The sequence below is a fragment of the Eptesicus fuscus genome, chromosome 7, assembly GCF_027574615.1.
Source record: "Eptesicus fuscus isolate TK198812 chromosome 7, DD_ASM_mEF_20220401, whole genome shotgun sequence".
NCBI lineage: Eukaryota > Metazoa > Chordata > Mammalia > Chiroptera > Vespertilionidae > Eptesicus > Eptesicus fuscus.
Genome location: NC_072479.1, coordinates 67,268,868 through 67,296,390, shown reverse-complemented (window position 1 = coordinate 67,296,390; position 27,523 = coordinate 67,268,868). Strand labels below are relative to the sequence as shown.

Here is a 27,523-nt window from a genome sequence, read left to right as displayed (position 1 = left end):
TTTTTATATGACCCAATGACCTAATGACTCATTATAAAACCTAATGACCCAGTAGGTTATATGCAGAAATTCAATGTATAGGTTACAGCAGTGGTTATCACCTAGGGACAATTCCTCACACCCTCACACCCTCACACCCTCCGGGGGGGGGGGGGGGGGGGGGGAGAGGCTTCTGTCAACATCTAGAGAAATTTTGTCACAGCTGGGGGCGTCAAGTGGGTCCAGGCCAAGGATGCTGCTAAATATCCTACAAGCACAAGACAGCTCCCTACAACAAATTATCCAGCTTAGTGTGTCAATAGTGCTGAGACTGAGAAAGCCTGAGTTAGGAGGAGTGAAATGAATCCTGTCTCTACCACTTATTAGCTTCGAAAACCTATTTAACCTCCCGAGTTCCCTCATTTGTATACAAGGCAATAAACTTAATTTAATTTTTATACCGTAAAATTTGCTTTCAGTGCCTAGTTCTATGAATTTTGACAAATACAGAGTCATGTAACCACGACCACAATAAAGATGCAGAACACCTCCATCACCGTGAAACCTTCCCTCATGCTGTCCATTTGTAGTCAAACTGCAGCCCCACAGCTAGTGACTGAGTGTTCACCTCCCTCTAGTTTCACCTTCTCTTTAATGTCATATAAATGCAATCATACAATATGCAGTCTTTAAGTCTGGTGTACTCATTCATGCATTTGAGACTCATATATGCTGGTGTGTGATGTATCAGTACTTCATTCCTCTTTATTGCAGGGCAGTATTCCATTGTATGGATATAGCACAGCTGGTTTATCCATTCGCCATCTGAAGGCATTTCAGATGTTACCAGTTTTTGGTGATTGTGAATAAAGCTGCTATAAAAATCTGCACATAGATTTTTGTGTGAACATAAGTTTTCATTTCCCTTGTATAAATATCTATTAGTGGAACTAATGCCTTGTATAGTGAGTGTATGTTTAAATTACCAGTAACACAAACAGCCAAGTTGCTTTCCAACGTGGCTACATCATGCTGGAATCACAAGAGTGATGTATGAACATCCCAGCTGCACCCCATACTCACTTGAACTTGGTATTACCAGATTTCTGATTGTAGCCATTTTAATAGGTGTATCACGGTATCAGTGTCGTTTTAATTTGCATATCTCTAATACTAAATTATACTGAGCACCTTTATAAAAATTAATACCTGTTTTAGAGCAGTTTTAGGTTTACTAAAAAATTGGGCAGAAAATACTGAGTTCCCTCTTTCATCTCCAACTCCCTCTCCTCCCCACATCAGCATCACCTATTTTTAACATCTTAACTTAGTGTGGTACATGTGTTATAATTGATGAGCCTATATTAATATTGACTGAAGCCCACAGAGTTCAGTTTTTGTGTTATGTGATCTGAGTTTCGACAAATGTGTAATGATATGTATCCACCATTATAGTATCATCCATAGCAATTTCACTGCTCCCAAAATCTCATGCCCCATCTATTCATTCCTCTCTCCCCAAACTCCTAGAAACCACTGATCTCTCTACTGTCTCCATAGTTTTGCCTTTCCCAAAATGTCATATAGTTGGAATCATAAAGTATGCAGCCTTTTCATGCTGGCTTCTTTCCCTTAGTAACATGCATGTAAGTTTCCTCAATGTCTTTTCGTGACTTATACTCATTTCTTTTCAGCACTGAGTAATATGTATGAATTGTATAGATTTATCAGTTTACTTATTCATTCATTTATTGAAGGACATCCCTGGAAATTTCTCATTTGAAGCTATTTCATCTTACATTAAATTGCGGATGGATCACGAGAATTCTCACTATATATTACACAGTGTTTTACAAAGTATCATACTTTAAAAAGGTATTAGCTTGTAAGAACATGTAGTAAATAACTTCAAAATGCAATGGGTATTTAATTTTAAAGCATGCCTTTAACATTTATGTAAAACATTTTTTGTACTCGTTCAATGGAAACTTATCTGGCCACTGGGCAAAGCTAGCAATAAAACTACTGGTCCGCAATGTGCTAAGAGATATTCAATTTTCTTTTACTTAATGTTAGCATAATATATCTTTTTCCATCCTTTTAGCATTTAATCTATCTTCATCATTATATTTAAAGTCACTTTCTTGTTGAGAATACATAGGTATTTTTTTTTACTCAATCTGACAATCTATGTCTTTTAATTGTTGTATTTAGACCATATATATTTAATACAATTATTTTGTTTTCTGTTTGTACACTCTGCTTAATGTTCTTTTGATCCTCTTTACTGCCTTATTTTGCATTGTTAAAATATTTTCTAATACTCCATTTTAACTTATCTATTGGGTCACCTGGCAGTATCACTTTGTATTCACATTTTTAGAGCTAGCTCTAGGGATTACAAGATACATTCCTAACTTTTCAATCTACTCAGAATTAATATTTTACCATTTCCAGTAAAAAAAAAAAAAAAAAAAGGAAAGAAAAAAGCTTACAACAGTAGAGAGCCCTTTATCTCTCCCATTAGTATAGGAGTCATATATAGTATATTACAACTACATACACTGAAAAATCAGACAATGGTATGAATTTTGGCTTTCAACATCATATATATTTTAAAGAACTTATGATGAGAAAAATAGAGTATGTTTACTCCGTTACTTACTACTAGTAGCCCATTTGCAGGAAGAATCCTGCAAGCGGCCGCTGCAGCCGCGTGTGCTGCCGCCGCCGCCGCCGCCACCGTTGCAGCCGCACCTGCACCTGTGCACCGTTGCCACCTGCCCCGCTCTGCCCCGCTCCACCCCGCTCCACCCCCCCCCCCCCGGGCTTTCTCTCTGGCAGCCACCTTGCTTACTGCTTTTCCTCCCTCTTCCTTCTAAGTTGTCTTCAGTCTTCAATCCTCCCTCCCTCAGCGTATGCAAATTAACCGCCATCTTTGTTGGGTAATTTGCATACTCGCCCTGATTGGCTGGTGGGCGTGGCTTTGGCCGGTGGGCGTGGCTTGGGCATAGCAGAGGTGCGGTCAATTTGCATATTACTGTTTTATTAGGTAGGATTTCTGTGGATCTTCCTTCATAACTGATATTCTCAGTTTCCTTCTGATGCCATTCCCCTTCAGTCTGCAGAAGTTCCTGCAGGATTTTAGAGCAGAGCTGCTGGCAATGAATCCTCTGTGTTCCTTCACCGAGAATGCCTTCCTTTTGCCTTCACTTCTGAAAACGATATGTTCACGCGATATCAAGTTCTTGGTCAACAGCTTTTCTCTTTTAGCATTTCCAGGTTTACTTCCCCTGTCTTCTGGCCCCCATGATTCCTGATGAGAAATCCACACTCATTTGACTCACTGGTCTCCTGTGTACATACTGTCGGGCTTTCTTTCCTCGTTGCTTTCAAGTGTACTTTTTATCTTTGCTTTAAACAGTTTTTGATTATAATGCATCTGAACCTGTCTTTCTTTGAATTGAGACTGCTTGAAATTCAACGTTTCTTAGTCCTATGACTCAGCCCACCCACAGGTTAAACCCAGGAGGTTGAAGAGAAAAATCACAAACTGTAAATTCTCTGCCACATCAGTTAATCTTCAAATTTTAACTTCCCTCCCCTGCTATCACTTACTTTCCAGGGTCCTCAGCTGCATTTTGCATGATTTCTAGAGCTTTCAGCTGTAATTAGTGGAGAGACAGGATGCACACCATTTGACTAGCACCAGATATCACTCCTCACATTTTAAAACGCAATTGTTTTCCTTACAGCATACAGGACAGATACAACTATGAATTGGGGAGGCAGAAAAAGACATTCCAAAAACATCAGAATTAAGTGCTCAGAACCCTGGAAATTGGACCAAACACTCTTTAACTGACATATTTAATTGTATCCAATTAAAGATCAAGTGCACATTTGGCAGGGTAAAATATCCATTTAAGATGTTGTAAAAATAATCACACAGAAAACTTCAGTTTCTACTTCCTTATCAATCTTCAATACATATGAATACCTCAAAATACTAGCCCCAGGCTCTCAAGTACTCACCTGTGTGCTCTGCCCACCATTTACTACTTGGAAACCCTGTCAGTTGGCTTAGAATTGTGTGGTCTATGAAAACACAAAGCCACTTTTCAAAGCCAGTTTTCCATTAAAAAACATTCTTTCAAAGAGTGTACTCCTCAGCTTCAACAAGGTGCCTTAAATAACAAACACAAAAATAGCCAGCAAGGCAGACTTGCTCACAGAGCTGGCTCAAATAACAACATTCAACCTAATTCAGGTCATTCAATTGAAGAGCTGCCTAGAACTGAGCGCCAATTCTCAGCGGAGGGAAACTCCCGCCTGTGAGAAAATGTTTTAGAGTGAATACAAAAAAGTTCGTTCTAGGACAGTGTTGGACTTAAAAGCCTAGTTTTCATAATGCACTTGGGTTATTTATTTAACAGCTTAGACTTTGATGAGACTAGGCTTGAGCTCTCTCTCCTGTGAAAGCTTGACACACGCTGTTTTTCTGTCCACCTCACAGTGAGAAAGGGACCTGAGCAGGTAGCAGATAATCTCAACATTCCTTTTCCTTTCCCTCTCAGCTGGTTAAGAAAGCTCCAGGGTTAGAAGAAACTATACCCAGAATCTAATAAAATTCTCTTACTTTACAGAAAACAAGCTAAGTGAAGGTAAGTGACTTGTCTCCAGCAGGGAGCAGGCCTAAACAGGCAGTCGGACATCCCCCGAGGGCTCCTGCACTGCGAGAAGGCACAGGCCAGGCTGAGGGACACCCCCCACTGAAGTGCATGAATTTCGTGCACCAAGCCTCTAGTATTTAAGTAAAAAGTGAAAGGTCACCAATAACATGGCATAATTAAGCCAGAAGTGAGAGAAAAAAAAAAAAAAAGACAGGTCCTCAAACAGGAAGTTACAAAGTGACATGTCTATTCTCATGTTTCATCCCTATGAGAAAGAAATATTTCATTTTTTCCCATTAATGTAAAACACCACCTGCTCTTCCTTATTACATCAACAGCAGAAGATATTCCAGACAATTCAGTTAAAAGCTCAACAGAAACTAAGAGGAAGAAACAAAGGAACAGTGTTGTGCCATGTCCACAAGCAGAAAGACCTGTAACCAGAACAGGGCATTCTTAAGTGCCAGGACCTAGTTGGTGGGCAGTGAATCGGTGTGCCTCAAAATCCAAGGACAGATCTGTTTCCCTTAACCGAATACTACTGTATGTGCTGGGGAAATCTACAAATTGAGCACATGACCTGTTAAGCTGGTCCTCTCATGCAGTTACCAAAGGCCAGTCTCAGAAAGTTTCACTGACTCACCCCAAAAGAGACAATTAGGCCTTGAGCAGGATATCACAACCAAGTCTAGAAATGCGGCATCTTCCCTCCCAACTGCTGCCTGAGCTCTGACAGCGGTGATGAAGAATACAGATCCGACCTCAGATTGACCTCACCGGATACCAAGTGTCTTCTCTGGTTACTGGTGCCGCAACCACACACACACACACTCAACACTCCAGGCCCCTCGTTACCATCTTTGCTGCAGTTTCATTCAGAAAGGATTACTCAATAGTGTAACTAGAGTTGCGGAGTGAAACAGGTCTAAAGATATGAACGGAGGGAGGGAGGGAGGCAGAGAAGAGAGAGCCCCTCTCTTTTTTTAATGGCCTAAAAATATGTTTAATCGATGAAGAAAAATCAGTGGTATAATATTTATTTTAGAACATGAAGCTCAAAAGCGGAACAGTTGCCCTATTCCGTGTAGCTCAGTTAGCTGAGTGCTGTCCCATGCACATGCTGGGTTTGCCACTCAATCTCTGGTAGGGGGCGTGCAGGAGTCAGTGGATCCACATTTCTTTCTCACATCTTCACATCGATGTGTTTCTCTCCTCCTCCTCCTCCTCTCCCTTCCTCTCTGAAATCAATAGAATTTTTTTTTTTTTTAGCACAACAGTTAAACCTAAGTACCAAAGTATAGAAGTATAGGCAGGTCTTACTTAAAAAGCAAATTGCTTGGTAGGACTTGAATATTTCATCAATATCTAAATTGAAAAAGATGACACTTAAACTGATTTTATTACACCACTTTATTTTAAAATTGCTATCTTTCTGAATGACCTCGACATCACACTTTAGAAGGAATTACAAGTTGGAAGAAATTGCACCTGACTAGCTAGCCAGACATTCTAGTATTCGAAGGGAAGAATAATCACTTCTTCAAAATACTTTTTAAAATCAATAGTCAAGCATGGCTGCCTCTTAAAAGAAAGGTAAATATTATCTAAACAACTAACACGGCTCCAGGAGCCCTATATGGCGGGGTGTTAATCTGGTCGGAGAAGAGCTAGGGGACTTGTCTTAAAGCTATATTGACATAGTTAGCATACTACCTATATTGTATGTTATAGACCAATAAACATAGCAAAGCACTCTAAAAATGCTCTTGTTCACACTGAAGATTGAGAAACACCAAGCATTTTAGCAAAGAATAAAAACATCAAAGGATGGTGAGAGTGGGGGAGGGAAGATGAAGATGAGGGGATGGCGAGTGGTGGGAAACTAAGCTCCAAATGGTTGCCTTTGTTTTTACAAGGTAATTTCTTTGGTGAAATATTTTTAACAACAAAGAATGAAGATGAGTGTTTATCCTAACATCATAAAATGTATAGTAGGAGTCTGCACCTACCAGCTATTAATCTCTAAATATTTTATCTAAATAACTCAATTACAACTAGAGTAAGTGTGGAAGTAATTTCCAATTTGCAGAAATTGGTAAATTTACCAAAAAAAAAAAAAAAAAATCCTTAGAGCACAACCTTATTTGCAAATCAATCAGCTCAAGAACATGAAATAATTGGTTTTCTTGAGAAGAATCATGAAAGTAGCAGCATTAATCATTTAAAGAGTCAAGAGAGGATTGTGGCACTCCACGGAGGGTGCCAGAGACATATGGCTTTCAAAGTTGCCATCTTCCTATTTTACAAATTCTCTTAATAAAATGAACAACATAAAATAATGTTCTTGATTTCACACAAAAAATGGATTCAAACTATATTTAAGTAAAATAAAGCTAATTTGAGAATTTAAAAGGCAGGAGCCAAAAGGAATAAAATGATTCCAGTGTTTCCAGCAAGTCAACCAATATTTACCAAACACAAGTAGAAGTTACCAAAAGGTGACACTGCCCTCCTCTTACATAGTTTGCAATCTGAGTATCTTAGCTCATTCATTCCATTTCAGAGGACAGGTTCCCTTACAGATTGGATGAAACCATTTCTCCACTGTCACCACTGAAGCCGCCCTTAGAAATCTGGAATCAGATGGGACTACAGAGGCCCTCCAGTCAGGCTATGAATACAATGCAGACTTCTGGACAGGCCTCTGCACAGTGTGCAGACTGCCTACTTGTACAGACTCTTATAGACTCCTTGCTGCACTCACTGAAAGTATCTGTCTCATTGTTGGCCAGGTCCAAGTGCACACCAAAAGAAATAATACAGCCCTAGTCAGCTTGGCTCAGTGGATAGAGCGTCAGCCTGCGGACTGAAGGGTCCCAGCTTCGATTCCGGCCAAGGGCACATGCCTGGGTTGTGGGCTCAATCCCCAGTGGGGGGTGTGCAAGAGGCAGCCATTCAATGATTCTCTCTCATCACTGATGTTTCTATCTATCCTTCTCCCTTCCTCTCTGAAATCAATAAAGAAATATATTTTTTTTAAAAAGAAATACAAAATATTTGAAAAAAATGAAATAAAAAATATTTGAAATGTAAAAGATACATACGAACATATTATAAACATATATCCTAATACTTTTAATTTTTCTTGATTTTTAGAGCATTCTCGTATCTTGAAAGTATTTTTAATATTAACTCTGTTATCCAGCATAACCGCCACTGGTTTGCTCTAGGCTCCCCCAGACTGGATGAGCATGGAGCATGAAGGACTGAGCTCGGTGTTAAGACTCCACTGGAGACAGCCCTCTTCAACCCTGACAGAGCATCCAACTAAGTCACATCATTTTATCTGCCAAATGTCAGAGATTATTTATCATTATCCCTCATGGGATTAATAAAGTATATTTTGTTCACCACCTAGAAAAAAGTAAATGTTTTATAAATACGTTCAATGAAAGAAAGGGAATATGTCAAATTCTTTATCTGCAGAATTTCCCTAATCTACAAACCCAGCCATGCTTTCAAAGAAAGAAAAAATGATGTTTTATAAGACATGTTCCTAGGGAACCCAGAAAAGCTTCTATTAATCATCACACCCTTTTCCAAATGCCTCCAAATCTTCACCTTAATGATAGTTTATAATTTTGCTAGAAATTAACCAGTCTGTTGATCTATAATTCCTAGAATTCATTTTCTTTTGAATAATTAAGGCAATGTTTATCTAAATGACTTATCTCTGGATACCTCATCTTCATGACCACTTAGAAATAATAAAAATTTACTGACAGTGGCATTAAATTCACATCTATAAATCCTTCTAATCCAAATCGAATTAAGTCATCTAGTTTTTTCACTGAAAGCAAATAGAAGTTAACTGTTAACCAGAGCAGTAACTATTTATATGCAAAGCATAAATACTTATTAATAAACTAGAGGCTCAGTGCATGAATTCATGCATGGTGAGATCCAGCTGGTCTGGCCCGATTGGGGCTGATTGGGCTGGGCCGGCCGGAGGGAGAAGCGGGAGGTTGGCCGGCCAGCCCTGCCCCAAATCAGGATGGGGAAGGGCAACCAGGGATGGGGCTGGCCGTGGGGAGCAGCTGTGGGTGGTTGGCCGGCTGGCCTCGCCCCCTGGTTGAACTCCCAGTCGAACTCCCGGTCGAGGGGACAATTTGCATATTAGGCTTTTATTATGTAGGATAACTATAATTCTTAATGTTTATAAGTACATATAAATTTATATTTGAAAATGAGTATCATTTTTAGAAAAACACAATTCTGAAAATGCTCTAGAACATAATGATCTCTTGCACAAATATTAAATAACTAGAGGCCCAGTGCAGGAAATTCGTGCACAGGGGGGGGGGGGAGTGTGTCCCTCAGCCCAGCTTGCACCCTCTCCAATCTGGAACCCCTCGAGGGATGTTCGACTATCGTTTAGGCCCAATCCTACTGGTAGGATCCTACTCGTAGGATCTGGCCTAAACAGGCAGTCAGACATCCCTCTCACAATCCAGGACTTCTGGCTCCCAACTGCTCACCTGCCTGCCTTTCTGATTGCCCCTAACCACTTCTGCCTGCCAGCCTGATCACCCCCTAACCACTCCCCTGCCAGCCTGATTGATGCCTAACTGCTCCCATGCCAGCCTGTTTGCCCCTAACTGCCCTCCCTCTGCAGGCCTGGTCACCCCTAACTGCCCTCCCCTGCAGACCTGGTCCCCCGAACTGCTCTCCCCTGCAGGCCTGGGTCCCCCACAACTGCCCTTCCCTGCAGGCCCGGTCGCCCCCAACTTCCCTCCTCTGCCGGCCTTGGTCACCCCTAACTGCCCTCCCCTGCAGATTTGATCGCCCCCAACTGCCCTCCCTTGCAGGCCTGGTCCCTCCCAACTGCCCTCCCCTGCTGGCCTGATCACCCACAACTGCCCTCCCTTGCAGACCTGGTCCCTCCCAACTGCCCTCCCCTGCTGGCCATCTTGTGGTGGCTGTCTTGTGTCCACATGGGGGCAGCCATCTTGTGTGTTGGAGTGATGGTCAATTTGCATATTACTCTTTCATTAGATAGGATAGAGGCCTGGTGCATGGGTGGGGGCCAGCTGTTTTGCCCTGAAAGGTGTCCCAGATCAGGGTGGGGGTTCCCTTGGAGCATGGGGCCGCCTGGGCGAGGGGCCTGTGGTGGTTTGCAGGCCGACCATGCCCCCCTGGCAACCCAAGCGGAGGCCCTGGTATCTGGGATTTATCTTCTATAATTGAAACTTTGTAGCCTTCAGCGAAGGCCAGGGTTGCGGGAGCTTGGCTTCCTCCATCGCAGGGGGCAACTCAAGCCTCTTGCTCTCTCCAGCTCTGTGGCTGCTGCCATTTTTGTTGGGATTTATCTTCTATAACTGAAACTTTGTCGCCTTCAGCAGAGGCCAGGGCTGTGGGAGCTTGGCTTCCTCCATTGGTGGGGAAACCCAAGCCTCCTGCTTGCTCCGTGGCCGTAGCCATCTTGGTTGGGTTAATTTGCATACTCACTCCTGATTGGATGGTGGGTGTGGCTTGTGGGTGTAGCAGAGGTATGGTCAATTTGCATATTACTCTTTTATTAGATAGAATTATGTAATTACCAAATGAATATCACAAAATTATGTGTTTCTTCTCCAACATTCATGTTTTTCTTAATCAGGGGATTAACTTGTTTTAAAAAACTGACTTCTTAAAAGAAAAAATGAGTTCTTACTTCTTCAGTCTCAACATCTGTTCATTCACAATAAATACTTAATTCATCTGAATATTATTATATTCTTTAAAATTTACTCATGTTGACACTATTATTAAAGTGTCATTTATTTCTTCCTATTTCACAGGTTAAGGAAGAAATATGACCTACAAATAAAAACATATTGTTAGAATCTTTTGTTATGTTTTTATTCCCTGAACTTCATTTAAACTTAAAATTGACCAACTACTGACAACAAAGAATAAAAGCATGCCATATATATACTTGTAGTAAATTCCATTTCTTTCTGTCCACTCCTATATTTCAAGGTTCAAATCACATGATGAAAATTGCAAATTTTCCTATTTATGCAGGAATTATGGCTGTGAAACTAGGTAACTTGCCCATTGTACTCATACTAATATGCAACTTATAGCTCTACAGAGGCTTTTCATTACTAACATGCCAAGGAAACTTATTCCGCAGTTTACTTCTGTTCGCTAATTCAATATATGTTACTGTCTACAACAGAGATAAAATGAGAGGGAAAATTCAGATTAATCAAATGCAGGTGCCAGCCACCTATCAGGCACTGGGCAATGTCACAAGGATTAAAAAAGGGCACGAGATGGGCAAAAGCCGTTGCCTTTGAACTTTTAAAACTTATAATATGGTAGAGAGTACAGCTATGTAAAATTAGATTACAACAACAATACAAATAGCTACTATTTATTAAGCATTTACTGAGGACAAGGAACTATGCTAAGCTTTCAATAGAAACTACTTTATCAGTTGACACACACAAGAACTCTATGAAGCCCGGCCAGCGTGGCCCAGTGGTTGAGCGTTGACCTATGAACGAGGAGGTCACGGTTCCATTTCCAGTCAGGGCACATGCTGGGTCTCAGGCTGGATCCCCAGTGTGCAGTAAGCAGCTGATTGATGATTCTCTCTCATCATTTAAGTTTCTATCTTTCCCTTTCCCTTCCTCTCTGAAATAAATAAAATATATTTTAAAAAAGAGAACTCTATGAAGTAAATTCTTCCTAAAGCCTGACCTGCTAGCTCCAGGTAGACACTATCTGTATTACTGTGCCTTAGATATTTTTTTATTACTGTCTACATCAAAGATATGAGTATCACACTCGGGCAGTCATAGAAGTGGTGTGGAGAAAGGCATAATAAAACGTGTCTGGGATGGCAAGGTATTAAGAGTTTAAGGAGTTCACAAGATTAAAAACTAAAATGGTAAACTGGAAATTGGCTTAAGCCAGGTCTTCATAGGATAATTTGATTATTCTGTTTAACAATTTAAGTTTCCGTAGTTATCGGAAGCACCCATATTCCAATTAGTTTAAAATGTAATATAAGACTACTATTTTAATTATCACAATTTGGAATAGTGATGCCACTTCGTTGCTATGAAGTTACAGACTGGCCTCACTTGAAGCCTGGCCCCATTTTCCACATCCAGAATTAAAATATAGGTCATTTAAAGATCAGAGCAACCTCAAGATCATGATACTTATTTTTTAAATTCCTTACATTTAATATCATCTCTTAACATTTGTCACATCATAACACATTTACCCATGTTTTGTCCCCTATATTTATAACCAGGTCCATATGGAAAATAAAGTATGTCTTCTATTTATTTTTTAATCCCAAAATATTTTGTGCCTGGACCAATGCTTAGTACCTACTTAATAAAGTCTATTACAGAATCTGAAATACGGATTGAGCACCAAGAAGAAAACAAGAGTCCTAGCCAGTGTGGGTCAATGGCTAGAGCGTAGGCCTGCGGACCAAGGGATCTGAATTTGATTCTGGTTAAGGGCACGTACCTCTGTTGCAGACTTCTCCCGGCCCAGGCCCTGGTCGGGGCTCATGCAGGAGGCAACCAATCAATGTGTTTCTCTCACATCGATGTTTCTCTCTGTCTTTCCCTCTCTCTTCCACTCTCCCTAAAAATCAATGGAAAAATATCAAGTGAGGAGGAGGAGGAGGAGGAGGAGGAGGAAGAGGGAGAGGAGGAAGGAGGAAAAGGAGGAAGAAGAGGAGGAGGAGGAGGAGGAAGAGGAAGAAGAGGAAGAGGAAGGAGGAGGAGGAAGAAGAGGAGGGAGGAGGGAGGAGGGAGGAGGGAGGAGGAAGGAGGAAGGAGGAAGAAGAAATAATTTCAAATTCCATACCTAGCATTCTCCAGAAAGATTCACTGAATTTTGGAAACATCAGAGAGAGACAATGTGAAGGTCAGGGAAAACTGATCAGGCCTCTTTATAGTCTGTCCACTCCCATTCTATGCCCCGATTCTATTATATTCACCAGTTTATTCTGTTCCTCAGATTTTTAATTCCCTTGAGTTTTAGATTCACTTGTTGATAGATATGTATTTGTTGTTCATAATTTTTATCTTTACTTTTTTCTTCTTTTTCCTCTTTTTAGAGAATACCTTTCAGCATTTCATATAATACTGGTTTGGTGGTGTGAACTCCTTTAGCTTTTTCTTATCTTTGAAGCTCTTTATTTGCCCTTCAATTCTGAATAACTTTGCTGGGTAATCTTGGTTGTAGGTTCTTGTTATTCATCACTTTGAATATTTCTTGCCACTCCCATCTGGCCTGCATAGTTTCTGTTGAGAAATCAGCTGACAGTAGTATGGGTGCTCCCTTGTAGGTAACTGTTTTTCTCTTGCTTCTTGTAAGATTCTCTTTGTCTTTTGCCCTTGGCATTTTAATTATGATGTGTCTTGGTATGGTCCTCTTTGGATTCCTTTTGTTTGGGGTTCTGTGCGCTTCCTGGATTTGTAAGTCTATTTCTTTCACCAGGTGGGGGAAGTGTTCAGTCATTATTTCTTCAAATAGGTTTTCAGTGTCTTGCTCTCTCTCTTCTTCTGGCACCCCCATAATTCTGATGTTGGTATGCTTGAAGTTGTCCCAGAGGCTTCTTACACTATCTTCAACTTTCTGGATTATCTTCTCTTCTTGCTTCTCCAGATGAGTGTCCTTTGCCTCTTTGTATTCCAAATCTTTGACTTGATTCTTGTGTTCCTCTAGTCTGCTGTTGGGTCTCTGTATAATATTTTTTTTTATTTCAGACATTGTATGTTTAATTTCTACTTGGTCCTTTTTCATATCCTCGAGGGTCTCGCTCATATCCTCGAGGGTCTCGTTAAATTTATCAGCCTTTTCTAGGAAATTCTTGAAAAATCTGATAACCGTGGTTTTGAACTCTATGTCCAGTCCTTTGTTCTCCTCCATTTCTTTCGTTTGTGATCTGTTTCCTTGTCTCCTCATTTTCGCTGCTTCCCTGAGTTGGTAGGGTAGCTTTGTGTGCTAGGTATCTTATGTGGTTCAATGGGTCAGCCTCCCAGTTACCTGAGGTGGACACTCTTGGTGCACCCCTTTGTGGACTGTGTGTACAGCCTTGTTGTAGTTAAATCTTGATTGTTGTTGGTGTCACTGGGAGGAATTGACCTCCAGGCCAATTGGCTGTGAGGACCCGCTGTGTCTGTAAAGGAAGAATTGCTGTGCTGGAGACACGTTTATGGGGCAGGACTTGTTCCAGTAAGGCTTTGGTGCTCACTGAGTCTGCCTCTTGAATGTGTCCCTTATGAGAGTAGTTGAAATCTGGTGTCGTCTCACACAGATCACCAGATACACTAGTTTCTGGATCTCCAATGGGGTACAGGTCAGCTACTGTCTGAAGCCACCCAACAGGAGCTACAGCGAGAACTACAGTTTTCTCCTCTTTGCTTGGGATTTGGCAGTTTTGGAGCAGTCTGACTGGAGCTGCAGTTTATTTGGTTAAGCTGCCACAGGGCAGGCCATTTATATGCAAAAGCCGCTGTGTGGAGCCTGGGCGGGTTTGTAGATTGTGCGGGGCGGGGTCTCAGGGCGGGGCGGGGTCTCAGGGCATCACTAGGCTAGGGCATGGCAAACAGTGATGGCTGCCAGCCAGCCTTCTCTGCCTTTCCGCATTTCCAAGTGCCCACGTCCCGCGCTCCAGCACAGTAAACACTGATTGCTGGGCGCACCTCTGCAAAAAAAGTCACCCTCACTTTCCGACCCAATGGCCGACAGTCCAGCTTCTCCCCGTAGGCGTCTGGGTCCCCCGTGTGTCCCCAGAAACTGGATTTCAGAGTGGTCGGGAGCTTGTCTCCCTTAGGGTTGAAAAAAAGCCGTGTGCCCAGTCACCCGCCACCAGCCCAATTCGCATGCCTCTGTACCTCAGCTTCTCAGCGCTTGTGCTCTTTTTCCTTCTAGTTGTAAAACTTCCACTCAGCCAGCTTTCCCGTGGTTCTGGGTGATAGACGTTTTGTCTTTTAGTTGTAGTTTTGAAATTGTTGTGCGAGGCGGCAGTTTAGTTGTTTACCTTTGCCACCATCTTGGTTTCTCCCACCCATATTAACTTTTGAGTCCCCAAAACTTGTAAGTATCTGCAGAGGACTGGTTCCAGGACCCCCACGAATATCAAAATCTTTGGATGCTCAAGTCCCTGATACAAAATAATGTAGAACAGTGTATACAGTTGGTCCTCTGCCTCTGCAGATTCCTAACCAGGGATCAAAACTATTGTTTTTGATCCATAGATACAGAGAGATGACTGTACATTCATTGAAATAAATCCACGTATAAACGCAGTTCAAACCCATATTATTCAAAGGTCAACTGTAGTTACTCTAAGTTCATCTTGAGAGTCTAGTCATCTTTCACGCATGAATCAAATTCCATTTTTTAGATCTGTAAGACTGATGAAGAGATCTGCTTTTGTCCCAGGTATTTATAAACATTAGACTTAAATGTCTTAAACTTAAAAATATCTATTTTTCCCAATTACTTTAAACCCTTTGAAATGACAGACTTGAGTCAGAAGCAACCCAAGAGATATTTAATTATCCACAGCCATTTTCCTATGACATTTTCCTATGACATCCCCAATGCATAGATAACCCAATCTCAGCTCAAAAAATTACTCACCAGGGTTATATAGTTTTAGTTTTTATCTATTCATTACATACTTATCGAATAACTGCTGTGTGCCAGGCACCAGACTACACACTGGTGAAGAGGGCTATGCAAAAACAGAAAAATAAAAACCTGTCTTCATAGAGATTATGTTCTAGTGAAGGGAAACAGTAAGTAACATAGATATCAATTAGTGAAAAGTGCCAGAGAGAACAATAAAGCAGGGAGATAAAAAAAATAAATAAATAAAAATAAAGAGTAGGCGTACCCATGGTGGGGGCTGCAATGTCAGAATGATCGAGGAAGAACTCATTAAGGGGAGACATTTATGAAACACAAAGATGAAGGAATGATGTGGATGGCCGAGGAGTGCTTTCCAGCAGAGGAATCCGACCGAAAGGCCTGGCAGGATGCACTGTGTGTTCTTAGAGACCAGGGCGGCTGGAGCAGGAGTGAAGTAGTAGGAAGCAATGTGGAAGGAGGAGGATGGACAGGAACACGGCAGCCCTGCAGGCCCCTGGCTGTTACTCTGAGCGAGATGGGAGCTACCGAGGGCAGCACTTGGAGGAGCACTCAAGTGGCAGGATCTGCTCCGTATTTTACAACAATCATTCCAGCTGTCATGTGGAGAAACGACAGCAGAGGCGTCGAGAAAAAGGCAGAGTGGCTGGACCGGTGTGGCTCAGTGGTTGAGCATTGACCTATGAACCAGATGGTTCAATTCCCGGTCAGGGCACATGCCCAGGTTGCGGGCTCAATCCCCAGTGCGGGGGGGGAGGGGGGGAGAGACGGGGGGGGGACGTGCAGGAGGCAGCTGATCAATGATTCTCTCTCATCACTGATGTTTCTCTCTCTCTCCCCCTTCCTCTCTGAAATAAATTTAAATTTTTTTTTTTTTTAAAGAAAGAAAAGAAAAAGGCAGAGTGAACAGCTAGGACACTTGCAGTGCTCCAAGTGAGAGATGGTATTTTGGATCTGGGTGACAGAAGTGGAAGTGATGAGAACTAGATTCCAGATATATTTAGAGACCAGATTCACAGGATAAAGAAAAGTATTTAAGGAGGCCCTGGCCAGGTATCTCAGTTGGTTAGAGAATCGTCCTGATACGCCAAGGTTTCGAGTTAGAGCTTGTGGCAGGGCACATACAAGAAGCAACCAATAAATGTGTAAGTGGAACAACTAATTGATGTTTCTCTCTCTGTCTTGTCTCTAAAAAAGTGAGTGTAAAAAAAGAAAGTATTCAATGAAAAATGACTGTTACAACTCTAGATTTGTGGTACTGATTAAAACATACTGGATGAATTTTAACATCAGAAATCATTTTTAAAAGACTAACAAATAGAAGGAGAAACTGTAAATGCCGAAAAAATTCTAAGTATTTCCCCAATACAGGATATTAGTGAATATAACGAAAAGATTTTATAAGAATTCCCAACAAGCTTGCTTTCAAGACACATGACAAAGGACTTCATCAGTTTTTTGTGTGTCTTCTGCATGTTTTCATTTCAGTAACTTCACTGCCAGGTGGGCAGGCGGCCTGTGGGCCCTGCGTGACCTCTGAGATAGTCCTGAGACACATGCTGTCTCACCTACAAAACCAGATGGCTGCATTACCCTGATACTGCCTGTCCACCCAAAAATAGAGCTCTGGAAACCTATTTCCTTGTGAATGTAGAGCAAATGTTGGAATTAGTTAGACATCGCAATAACTGCTTCAAATTTTACCCTGCTATTAACTTATAATGCCTACATTTCAAGAATCTTTGAAATCCATCGTTACATGTGCTTGAGTCACTATATAATTTTCTTTCAAAACTATAAGCACTTGCTAACCAAATATTAAATAGTAATGTTTAGTCCTTGAATACCAGGCACACAATTTTAGTTTCCAATGTCCTCTCTCTGTTGTATGGAATGAGTTCCTGACATGGGAGTCATAACTAAATCCAAAAATATGATAATGGAGTTTTACATGAAAGCTTCCATTATTAATGTTCTTTTTATCCCAAAGCTATTACTTTCAAGCTTTTATGAACATTATTCATTCTTTGCCTCTTAAGAGGCAGATATATCTTTTACAAAGGGAACTGACTCTTTTGTCTATAAATAGGCATGTAAAATATTACAAAGCAGACCTAATAACACAGGTCCAACCGGTCCCTTACTACCAGCAGCGATTATACTCGAACAAAGAGATTCACATTTTTACCCCTTTCTTCAACCCCTCCACACGGCCCAGAAAAACTGCTTGTTCTCCTCAGTGCTCTGCATTTATCTCCCTCCTCTTGCCTCACTAGAAAAGTACCCTTCTCTCAGACAACCTATGTTTATAACTTCCTTCAAGACTGGGCTCAAAACTCTACCTGTCTGGCTGGAAGATAATTTTCCATAATAGAAACTGAACACTTGAAAGACAGAGTACTGCCATGCTTTTAAATTACTCATTCTGTCTTTCAAGTTTGTTCAATTTATAGGTGGAGTTTTTACTCACCTGTTACTAGTTATAAGCATTAAACTCTCATAATAGTTTTACCATGATTGTTAAAAGGTGTTAGGGCGTGACTGAGACAGCTGCACCTGATACCAAGAGCTACCATTTATTGCTAGCCAGGCATGTTTACATGCATCAGCTCATTTAATTTCTACAACAGCCTTATTTTCTAAGTGCTATCATAACACTCATTCTAGAGTCGTAGAGACTGAGGCATACAATGGTAATTTGCCGAAGGTTACACAGCTTACCTGTGAAGGCATTGTAAAAGCACTTTACCAATGTTTTAACTTATTTAATCCTCATGACTACCCTATGAGGCGGGTATTATCTCTATTCCACAGATGAGGAAACTGAAGTATGAGACTTGACGCAGTCACCCGGGTAGAAGTGGCCAGCCAGGGTGGGAGCCCAGGCAGCCCAGATCCAGAGGCCTCAAGCATCACCACCAAGCATTCCACTTTCCAAATTAACTGTATCTGAGGTTTTGTGTGTTCAACTATAGCAATGGTTTCTTGAGTATTACTTTTATGCATTCTTTAGCTTGCTACATATTTAAGAGCTTATATATAAACTAGTCTTCCGGTGCATGAAATTCGTGCACCTGGGGGGAGGGGTGTCCCTCAGCCCGGCCTGCACCCTCTCCAACCTGGGATCGCTTGAAGGATGTCCTACTGCCGGTTTACAGGGATCGGGCCTAAACCGGCAGTCGGACATCCCTCTCGCAATCTGGGACTGCTGGCTCCTAACCGCTCACCTGCCTGCCTGCCTGATTGCCCCTAACCACTCTGCCTGCCGACCTGCTAGCCCCTAAATGGCCCCCACCGCTGGCCTGCTCGCCCCCAACTGCCCCCCGTGCCAGCGTGCTTGTCCCCAACTGCCCCCCCTGCCAGCCTGCTCACCCCCAACTGCCCTCCCCTGCTGGCCTGCTTGCCCCCACCTGCCTTCCCCACTGGCCTGCTCGCCCCAACTGCCCCCCTGCTGGTCTGCTCACCCCCAACTGTCACCCCCTCGCCAGCCTGATCACCTCCAATAGCCCCCGCCCCACCAGCCTGATCACCCACAACTGCCATCCCATCCCAGCCTGATCACCCACAACTGCCATCCCATCCCAGCCTGATCACCCACAACTGCCCTCCCCTCTTGGCCTCTAACTGGCTCTACCTCAGCCCCGCCACCATGGCTTTGTCCAGAAGAATGTCCGGAAGGCCTCCTGGAAGGTCTCCCAGTCTAATTAGCATATTGCCCTTTTATTAGTATAGATAGAGGCCTGGTGCACGGGTGGGGGCCAGCTGGTTTGCCCTGAAGGGTGTGCCAGATCAGGGTGGGGGTTCCCTTGGGGTGTGGGGAGGCCTGGGCTAGGGGCCTGTGGTGGTTTGCAGGCCGGCCACACCCCCTTCAGGGTGAGGGGTCCCGCTGGGGTGCCTGGCCAGCCTGGGTGAGGGGCTGAGGGCTGTTTTCAGGCTGGCCACACCCCCTTCAGGGTGGGAGTCCCTGCTGGGGTGCCTGGCCAGCCTGGGTGAGGGGCTGAGGGCTGTTTTCAGGCTGGCCACACCCCCTTCAGGGTGGGAGTCCCTGCTGGGGTGCCTGGCCAGCCTGGGTGAGGGGCTGAGGGCTGTTTTCAGGCTGGCCACACCCCCCAGTGACCCAGGCCCCCAGCCCCTCCTTGAGTGGAGGCCAGGGCGGGCAGGAAGCTTGGCTTTCTCCATCACCGGGGGCAACCCAAGCCTCCTGCTTGCTCCAGTTCCATGGCAGCCGCCATCTTTATTGGGTTAATTTGCATACTCACTCCTGATTGGCTGGTGGGCGTAGCAGAGGGATGGTCGATTTTCATGTTTCTCTTTTATTAGTGTATGGTAGGAAATACAGTGAGAGGACATTAATACTATTACAGTGGAACCTCGGTTCTCAAACTTAATTCATTCCAGAAGGCTGTTTGAAAATCAATTTGTCCAAAAACCGAATCATTTTTCCCCATTATAAATAATGTAAATTGAATTAATCTGTTCCAGACCTTCAAATGATTCCTGCTTTAACCCTTTGCACTCACTTGCTTTTTTCTCGATTCCTTTATTCTACTCGGGATTTAATTTTTTAAATACCCCAGATTTTACAAAGCGCAGCAGTAGAATAAAAAACTGGAGTTTCTTTTCATACAAACTTATTTATTTGGATTTTTTTATATTTCAAATTATTGATACATTCAATACAATTCGACATACGAGCTGCTACCGATGCTAACCGTGTCGAGTCACACTCAACATCCGAGTGCAAAAGGTTAACCTTTCATATGTACAGCACGTCTAATATACTGTTTAATGTATAAACACTTCTTAAATTTTTCGAACCACCCCCCTATTAGCCTTAAATTAGTCATTTTTAGCATTTGGTCCAGGGTGTCTTTCAGGTCAGCATGCAGCATTCTTTGCTTGTTCATATAACAATGCCTCCAAAATGGCTGACACTGGCTAACTGCTTTTATCCAAATCAACAACAGTTTTTCTACTTCTTCAATTGTGATCAGTTTCTTTCACACCCTTAGAACATGAGCACTCTTGATGGCCTCCTTATGTTTTAAAATTGTGCTTTCTTTTGCCAGCAACAAAAGCATTCTCTCCTTTGTTGCCTGAGAGACCCTTTTTGCCATATTGAGGTATCAGCTTGAAAGGGTTGTCAACACCAAAGTGTGGCTCCACAACAGACATTTTTTCTGTGAACAACTTGGTAGAACTGTTCTAGATGGGAGACATTCAACAAACAAGGCTTAACTGTACTACCAAATTAGGTAACCCTGTAAACTCCTGGTCTACCAGGGAGATGAGTCATGGCCAAAGAGATGCACTGCAACACATAATGCAGTTAAATGTCCTGAGTGTGTGGTTCAGAGAAAGGGCCAACATCCAGCAGCGGCCCATTGAGAAAGCTTTCCTGATAAAGCAAGGCCTAGAAGGATGAGTAAACATCCTCTGATGATTCTATGGTAGGATTAACAACCTCATGTTTGTCTTTCCCCAGCAGACTTAGGTCTTTTAAGACCAGGGACTATTTTTATCCTTGTCTCTCCAGCGCCCAACAAAGTCATCACTCAGTAAATGACTGAGGGATGGGTAGAGAGAATGTTACGGAAAAGCACATTCCAAGCAGACAGAACATCATGACAGAAAGGAAAAGCAGAAATAGCTTTTTTTTTTTTTTTTTTTTTTTTAGTTTAGTTGCTACATCATGGACAGTATCTGTGTTGTCTAATTCCAGGAGGCCCCACTGTATTCCATGGGAATCCACCCCCTCCAGGGTAAATGCAGCGTGAATGGAACGCCCCCCCCCCCCCCCACCGCCACACACACACACACACAGCTGCCTTAAGTATGAGCATCCCTATTCACAAGCTCTGAGCAAAGAAATGTTCTAATCAGCTCTGCTTTCCTCACTGTCACTCCATGGTATGCCACGGCTACTTTTCAAAGTCTATTATTTTAAAATTCATGTCCACATCACAGATTCTGGTAGCTTCAGGGACCAGGGTCAGAGTCACTGTGCAGAGGAGCATGGGCTGATTATGAAGCCAGACCTCTCCTGGCAAATCTGGCTCCACCAGATGCTTTGTGACCAAGAGAAAGTGACTTCATCTTTCTGCTAAATATCTTCATCTCAAAAAGAACAGTATTATGTCACTGGATTGTTTATTATGAAGATTATGTAAATAGAGGCAAAATGTTTAGAAGAGTGCCTGACACAGAGTAGTAACAAGCAAATGTTAGACATTATCATTTCCAGGGCATAGGCAGCTAATTCCATTGTCAATTCACATTCTTCCTCCAGAGTGACTGCTGAGATTTCACCCTAGGCAACACAGGAGATGATGAAGTCAGATAAAGAAGAAAGCCAATGCCTCCACCCTGGTGGCACTGGTGATCCCCTGACCCTGCTCAGCCTGGCTGTGAAGTGAGGCTCCTGTCATGTGGCTTTGACACGTATTCCAGACCACACCATCCCAAACAGTGGTGCTAATCTATAATAATAAAAGTGTAATATGCTAATTAGACCGGACAGCCGAATGACCTTCCGCACTCAGGACCCAGGGCTGCTGCGAGGGCTGAGCCCCTTGCACAAATTTCGTGCATCAGGCCTCTAGTATTTAATAAAATGCCAAGTATAAAGCATGCAGTACTCCCAGTTTAGAATATCTACAAAAGTTGGCTATTTTCTTCTCTCTACATTCAAGGAAATTACATTTTAAATGTGGAAAAGGGGTTTTTGAGGTTTTCTGGTGAGTACAGGTTCTCCTCATCACAATGGAAGTTTTCTTTTTAGAAATGTTGCTACTATTGACTCTGAAGGTCCAAGAAAAAAACAAAATGGGGGGAGGGGGAGGAGGTAAAGAAATGAAAAGAATCCCACTTCTGGGACTATATCCTAAGAATCCAGAAACACCCATCAGAAAGAATATATGCACCTCTATGTTCATAGCAGCATTATTTACAATAGCTAAGATCTGGAAATAGACCAAGTGCCCATCAGTAGATGAGTGGATTAAAAAGCTGTGGTACTTTTACACAGTGGAATACTATGCGGCTGTAAAAAGGTATTTCTTACCCTTTGCAACAGCATGGATGGACCTGGAGGCTATTATGTTAAGCAAAAAAAGCCAGTTAGAGAAAGACAAATATCACATGATCTCACTTATATTTGGAATCTAGTGAACAAAATAAACTGACAAACAAAATAGGTCCAGAGGCATAGGTATGTGGAGCATAATAACAGATCTCAGTGGGATGGAGGGGACAGGAAGAGATTAGCCAAAGAACATATATGCATATATACATAACCCATGGACACAAGAGTGTGGGGAAGGCCTTGGATGAGGCAAGGCTTGGGTGAAGGGGGGCAAAAAGGGGGGAAATGGGGAACATCTGTAACACGGTCAACAACGAAAAATAATAAATAAATGAAAAGGAATGAAGAGTTGTAGATAGGACAGATGTATAAAGCAATCCAAGTTGGATGAGAAAAAAAAGGAAAATATCTCATGTGCTTTTTTTGTAAAATAGCAAGACTGCTTGCTATTTGAAGTCTACCAGCAGGTTCTACATCATTAGAGGTGTTAAAGCCAAGGACATCAGTGTGAAATCATTCAACTTAGACTGTATTCTTACTTAGGGCTTAAAATACAGAAGAGGGAAAGGTGAGTGGATGAAAAAGAAGTGTTTTATACAGAAGTCACAGGAATAACTTCATAGAATTCACGTGAACAGACTTCCGTCATTTCACTGACAGCTCACTCGAGGAGGGTGTTGCAATACTACTAGACAAACACAAGTAGGTCATAATCGTCATTATGATTCTGCAATGTCAAGCCACCAGAAATAAAAGGAGGGAGGGTGGTGCATGGAAACTGTTAATGTGGATGAAACAAGAAAATAAAGGAAATCAAGCGAAGTTTTACTTTACACGTCAGTTTCATACCACCATAAATCCAATACAGAAATCCTGCTTTAAAGGAAGTTGAAAATGGACGAAACTGAGGGAAGGAGGATTAAAAAAAAAAAAACACCAAAAAAAAACTTGATTGCAAAAAGAAAGCACTAGTTGATTATTTAAAAATCTCGCTGATTCTGGCTAACTATGCTTATCTTAAACGAATCTCTTTTCTTTACATTAATGCATAATTGCATGATGTTTTTGATAAAACAAGAGTTTACATTTGCTTTGCATTAAAGAATAAGAATTAAAGTGCCATTTGGGGAAGAAAATGTGAAATATCTAAAAGAACTACTCAACAGGCCATACCATACTAATTACAAGATGCACTATGCAGCTACAAAATGTGTTCCAGTAGAGGGAGCCCTGGAACAGAGACTGACAGAAGAAACTGATGAAAATCTAAAATTAATTCAACAAACCCAGTGCTGTATATAGAAATACGTCAATTCTCAGTAAAGGTTTTGAATGTTGGTGAATATATACATTTAGGGACTTCCTGACGTTCTATCATGTTTAAAAGGAGCAATAAAGTAAATGCCAACACCATGGAGAAAAGGCTAAATTAAACTGCTTGCTTTTGGGGTTATGCGATAACAGGACTAATTTCTTGTAATTTGCCCTTTCTTGACAACTTATTGTGTGTGTTATGCATCAGAGATACGAGATCCCAGATAACAATCAAATAAAGCAAAACTGCACTCAAATCCCTTCGATCCTGGTGTACCCAACCACACCTAAAAACTTTGATTACAAGTACAAAATTCTTAAACAATATGTCATTGTAAAGGACATAAACAATAAGATTACCCTGTAATATACAAATTTTTAAATATTTTTTTGGGGGGGAGCAAATTGTGTTGAAGGGGTTCAGAACAGCCTCCCCAAGATGAACCGCTTTGGCACACGATTATTTTGCGCTGAAGGCAATTGCGATCCCAAGGGCTCAAGAGAAAATTGACCTCTCCCTTAAAGACTTTAAACTGGGGTCCATGCCCATAGTAAGAGGTATTGCCAGAGATAACTTTTTATGGCCTATCCAAAGGGCCTGGCAAACATCTAATGACTGAATTATCTGATCTTCTTTTTAATATACTTTTATTGATTTCAGAGAGGAAGAGACAGAAACATCAATGATGAGAGAGAATCACTGATTGCTGCCTCCTGCACGCCCCACACTAGGGATCAAGCCGCAACCCGGGCATATGCCCTGACCAGGAATGGAACCGTGACCTCCTGATTCATAGGTCCATGCTCAACCACTGAGCCCTGCTGGCTGGGCATCTGCTCTTCTTATGTCCTTCCAATGATCTACCTCGGCTCAGATACAAGCGTCAACATAATATCCAAATACCCAGTACTTGCCATAGCTAAGCACTAGGAAGCTTCATTTAGAGATCTCTGCAAAACATTATTCAGTCTCAAAATCACAAATAAGAGTCAGTCTCACTGGAGAAATCTTGCTACCTAAAACTGTTATTTCTATGCCAGAAGAAACAAAAAAACGGATGATCTGGGTGTCCCAAGCAGAGAATGCTGACAAAAAGAATCCTGATCATTTGACTTTAATGCCAGGTTATCTGCTGAAGGCACAGGTGGTTCCTATAAAAGAAGTTTCACTTGGTCATATTGGGCTTCAATGTGCCAACTTAACCTTTTACTGAGAGCCTTGCCTTGCTTCACTAATTAACAGTACAAGAAACAAACTAAAGGGGGGTCAGTAATGACAGCTTTGGGACATAAAGTGCAGGGAACCGGGGTTCAGGCTCACAGTTCATGCGGAGTTGTCTAAATGGGGCTCGCTTCCCCTCAGAGCCTACAGAGAAGGGATGAAAAGCATAAACGTCAAACAAGCAGTGAATGGGCAGATCATCAGGAGCCCCAGGTTGAAAGGGCTTTCATCAAGCCCAGCCACGGGGAAGAAATACATCAAACGCACCCCAAAGGAAACAAAAACTGAATTACGAAATGCAACAACTGAAAAGCATCAGCGGTGTGTCTTAGAAACACTACCAGTGAGACTGAAGTCTCAACCCCCCACTTTCCCTCAAAAGTGCTTTCTAATAATACTGACCACATTCCAAATAGCTTGTCTGCCAAGAACTCAACGATTGTACTTCCCCCTGCTCAGCAACCAGGGTGAAAAAAATCAATGCCAGGGGAACCTTAATCCCTTACTTTTGAAGTACACTGCAAATTTCTTGCTGGGCATTTATCTACAGAGGGAGTAGCTCCTTAAATAAATGTAGGAAGTGAACATGACCTTTAATAGATCATTTTGGTTCCCAACAGGAAGGCAGGAGAGGCAAAACAAAAGGGAATGGGCGAATATGAATTTAAAGGAAAAGTCAGAAAAATAGAGGCGCAAAGAATTCATTTGGGGAAAAGATGAAAAGCAAAAGGCTATACAAAAAAATAAAAGCAAGAAGAGAAAAATTATACCCCACCTAAAGATAAATGACTAGAGAAGGAAAGAGAAGGGGGTAGCAAAGAACAGTTTTTGAGTCCAGAATTACTTAACTTTAAAATTAACTTGCTGTGACTTTAAGACTGCCTGGGTTCGGAGTCTGGAATCCTAGAAAAGGAAAGAAGCTAGCAGCGGAGAAGCAAAGCGAGACAAGGCAGGAGAGCAGAGAGACCCTCGCTCCTAAGCTGTGGAGCAGCATCAGGTTGGGCTGGATCAAGGAAAAAGCTGGTGATGAGCGGGGTCCTGTAAGTGCTCAGAGAGGCAACAGTCACGCGGATTCACTTTTTCGTTGAAGAGCCGAGATTCTACGTGGGCTGGGGGGGGGGGGGGGGAGTAGCTGCATCAACCCACCCACCACCCACCACCCACCTCCCACCTCCCCAGGGAGCCTTTGAGGCAGAACTAACAGACGGGCTTTCTTGGGGCAAGAGAAGGGGAGGGAATCCTCTCCGACCTGGCAAGACCCGACGGAGACCCCCAGAAAGAACGCAGCGCCCAGGGTCGAGCGCGGTGACGCCAGGGGCTGCTCCAGGGGCCTCCCCAGATCCCCAACTCACCGATGCCGAGCCCCACGACCAGGCGGCCGGCGAGCAAGGTCTCCTTGTTGTTGGCCGCGGCCAGCACCGCGGAGCCGGCGGTGAAGAGGGCACTGGCCAGCAGGATGGAGGCGCGGCGGCCGAAGACGCCGTTCAGGGCCCCGCCGGCCAGCGCCGAGACGGCGGCCGCCCCCACCGTGCTGGACACCAGCAGCTCCTGCCACAGCGCGTCCAGGCTGAGCTGCCGCTTGAGCAGCAGCATGGCCCCGGACACCACGCCGGTGTCATAGCCGAACAGGAAGCCGCCCAGCGCGGAGAAGACCGCCACCACGTACACGAAGGCGGGGGTCTCGTCCTGCTGGAACTGCTGCCGCGCCGCGCGCTCCAGGTCCCCGACGCCGCCGCCCGCGCCCGCGCTCTGCAGGCTGCTGCTCGACTCGGCGGCCGCCAGGAGGCTGCGCTCCCCGGCCGCGCTCGCGGCGTCCGGCTCCGGCTGCTTCCTGCGCCGCTCGCCCTTGAGGCTGCTCAGGCTCCGCAGCGTGTACTCCACATTCTCGCTCGCCTTGCGGGACATAGGGCGGCAGGAGCCCGGGGCTGCCCGGGGGGGTGGGGAGTCGAGGCTCCGCGGGCCGGCGGTCTCGGAGGGCTAGACAGCCTGAGCGGGGAGCAGCGCCCGCCGCCGCCTTCCTCCTGGCCGGTTCCCGCTCCGGATGCCACGGCAGCAGCCGCCGCCGCGGCCGCCCCGGGGAGAAAGTTGCTGCCCGCCGCGCTCGGGCGCTGCGGAGTTGGAGGCTGGCGGGTCTCACTCGAGACTCACGCCCCGCGCCTGCCGAGCTGGCGTTGCGGAGCGGGCGGGAGGCGGGGCCGCGGGTCACGTGCAGCCCCGGGACCAGCGGGGCAAAGCCCGGGAGAGGCTCCGCCCCCTCCCTGGGCGGGGCCAGGCTCCCCCCCAGCTCCGGACCCCGCCCCCCGGTCCAGGAGAACCTCGCATCCAGGCTCCTTCCTTTAGGGGCTGTGGGGTCTCTAAGGAATTAACCCTGGTCTGGGGGCTGCAGCTGGGAGTCAGGCCAACGTGGGAATGCCGGGCAATAGGGTCCCACACCTGAGGGACTGGCTACACTGACTGCTCGGGTTGGGAGGCCAGGGAGAGAGCCCCTTACCACATCCTTCACCTCCCTCTGCCAGCCTGGGGATGGCCTGGACTGGAAAGGGCCCAGAAAACAAAACACACACATCTTGGTGT

General features: G+C 43.7%; 1 protein-coding gene across 1 annotated transcript in view; it reads right to left on the bottom strand.

Annotated features, from left to right (window-relative positions):
- The window catches only part of SLC2A13 (solute carrier family 2 member 13), a 288,312-nt gene extending 261,183 nt beyond the window's left edge, over nucleotides 1-27,129 (bottom strand). Inside the window, exon 1 of the mRNA XM_008140555.3 lies at nucleotides 26,302-27,129. Coding sequence (XP_008138777.2) covers nucleotides 26,302-26,854 — 553 coding nt within the window. The 5' untranslated portion in view covers nucleotides 26,855-27,129. The remainder of the gene's footprint in view (nucleotides 1-26,301) is intronic.
- Nucleotides 27,130-27,523: the final 394 nt, after the last annotated feature.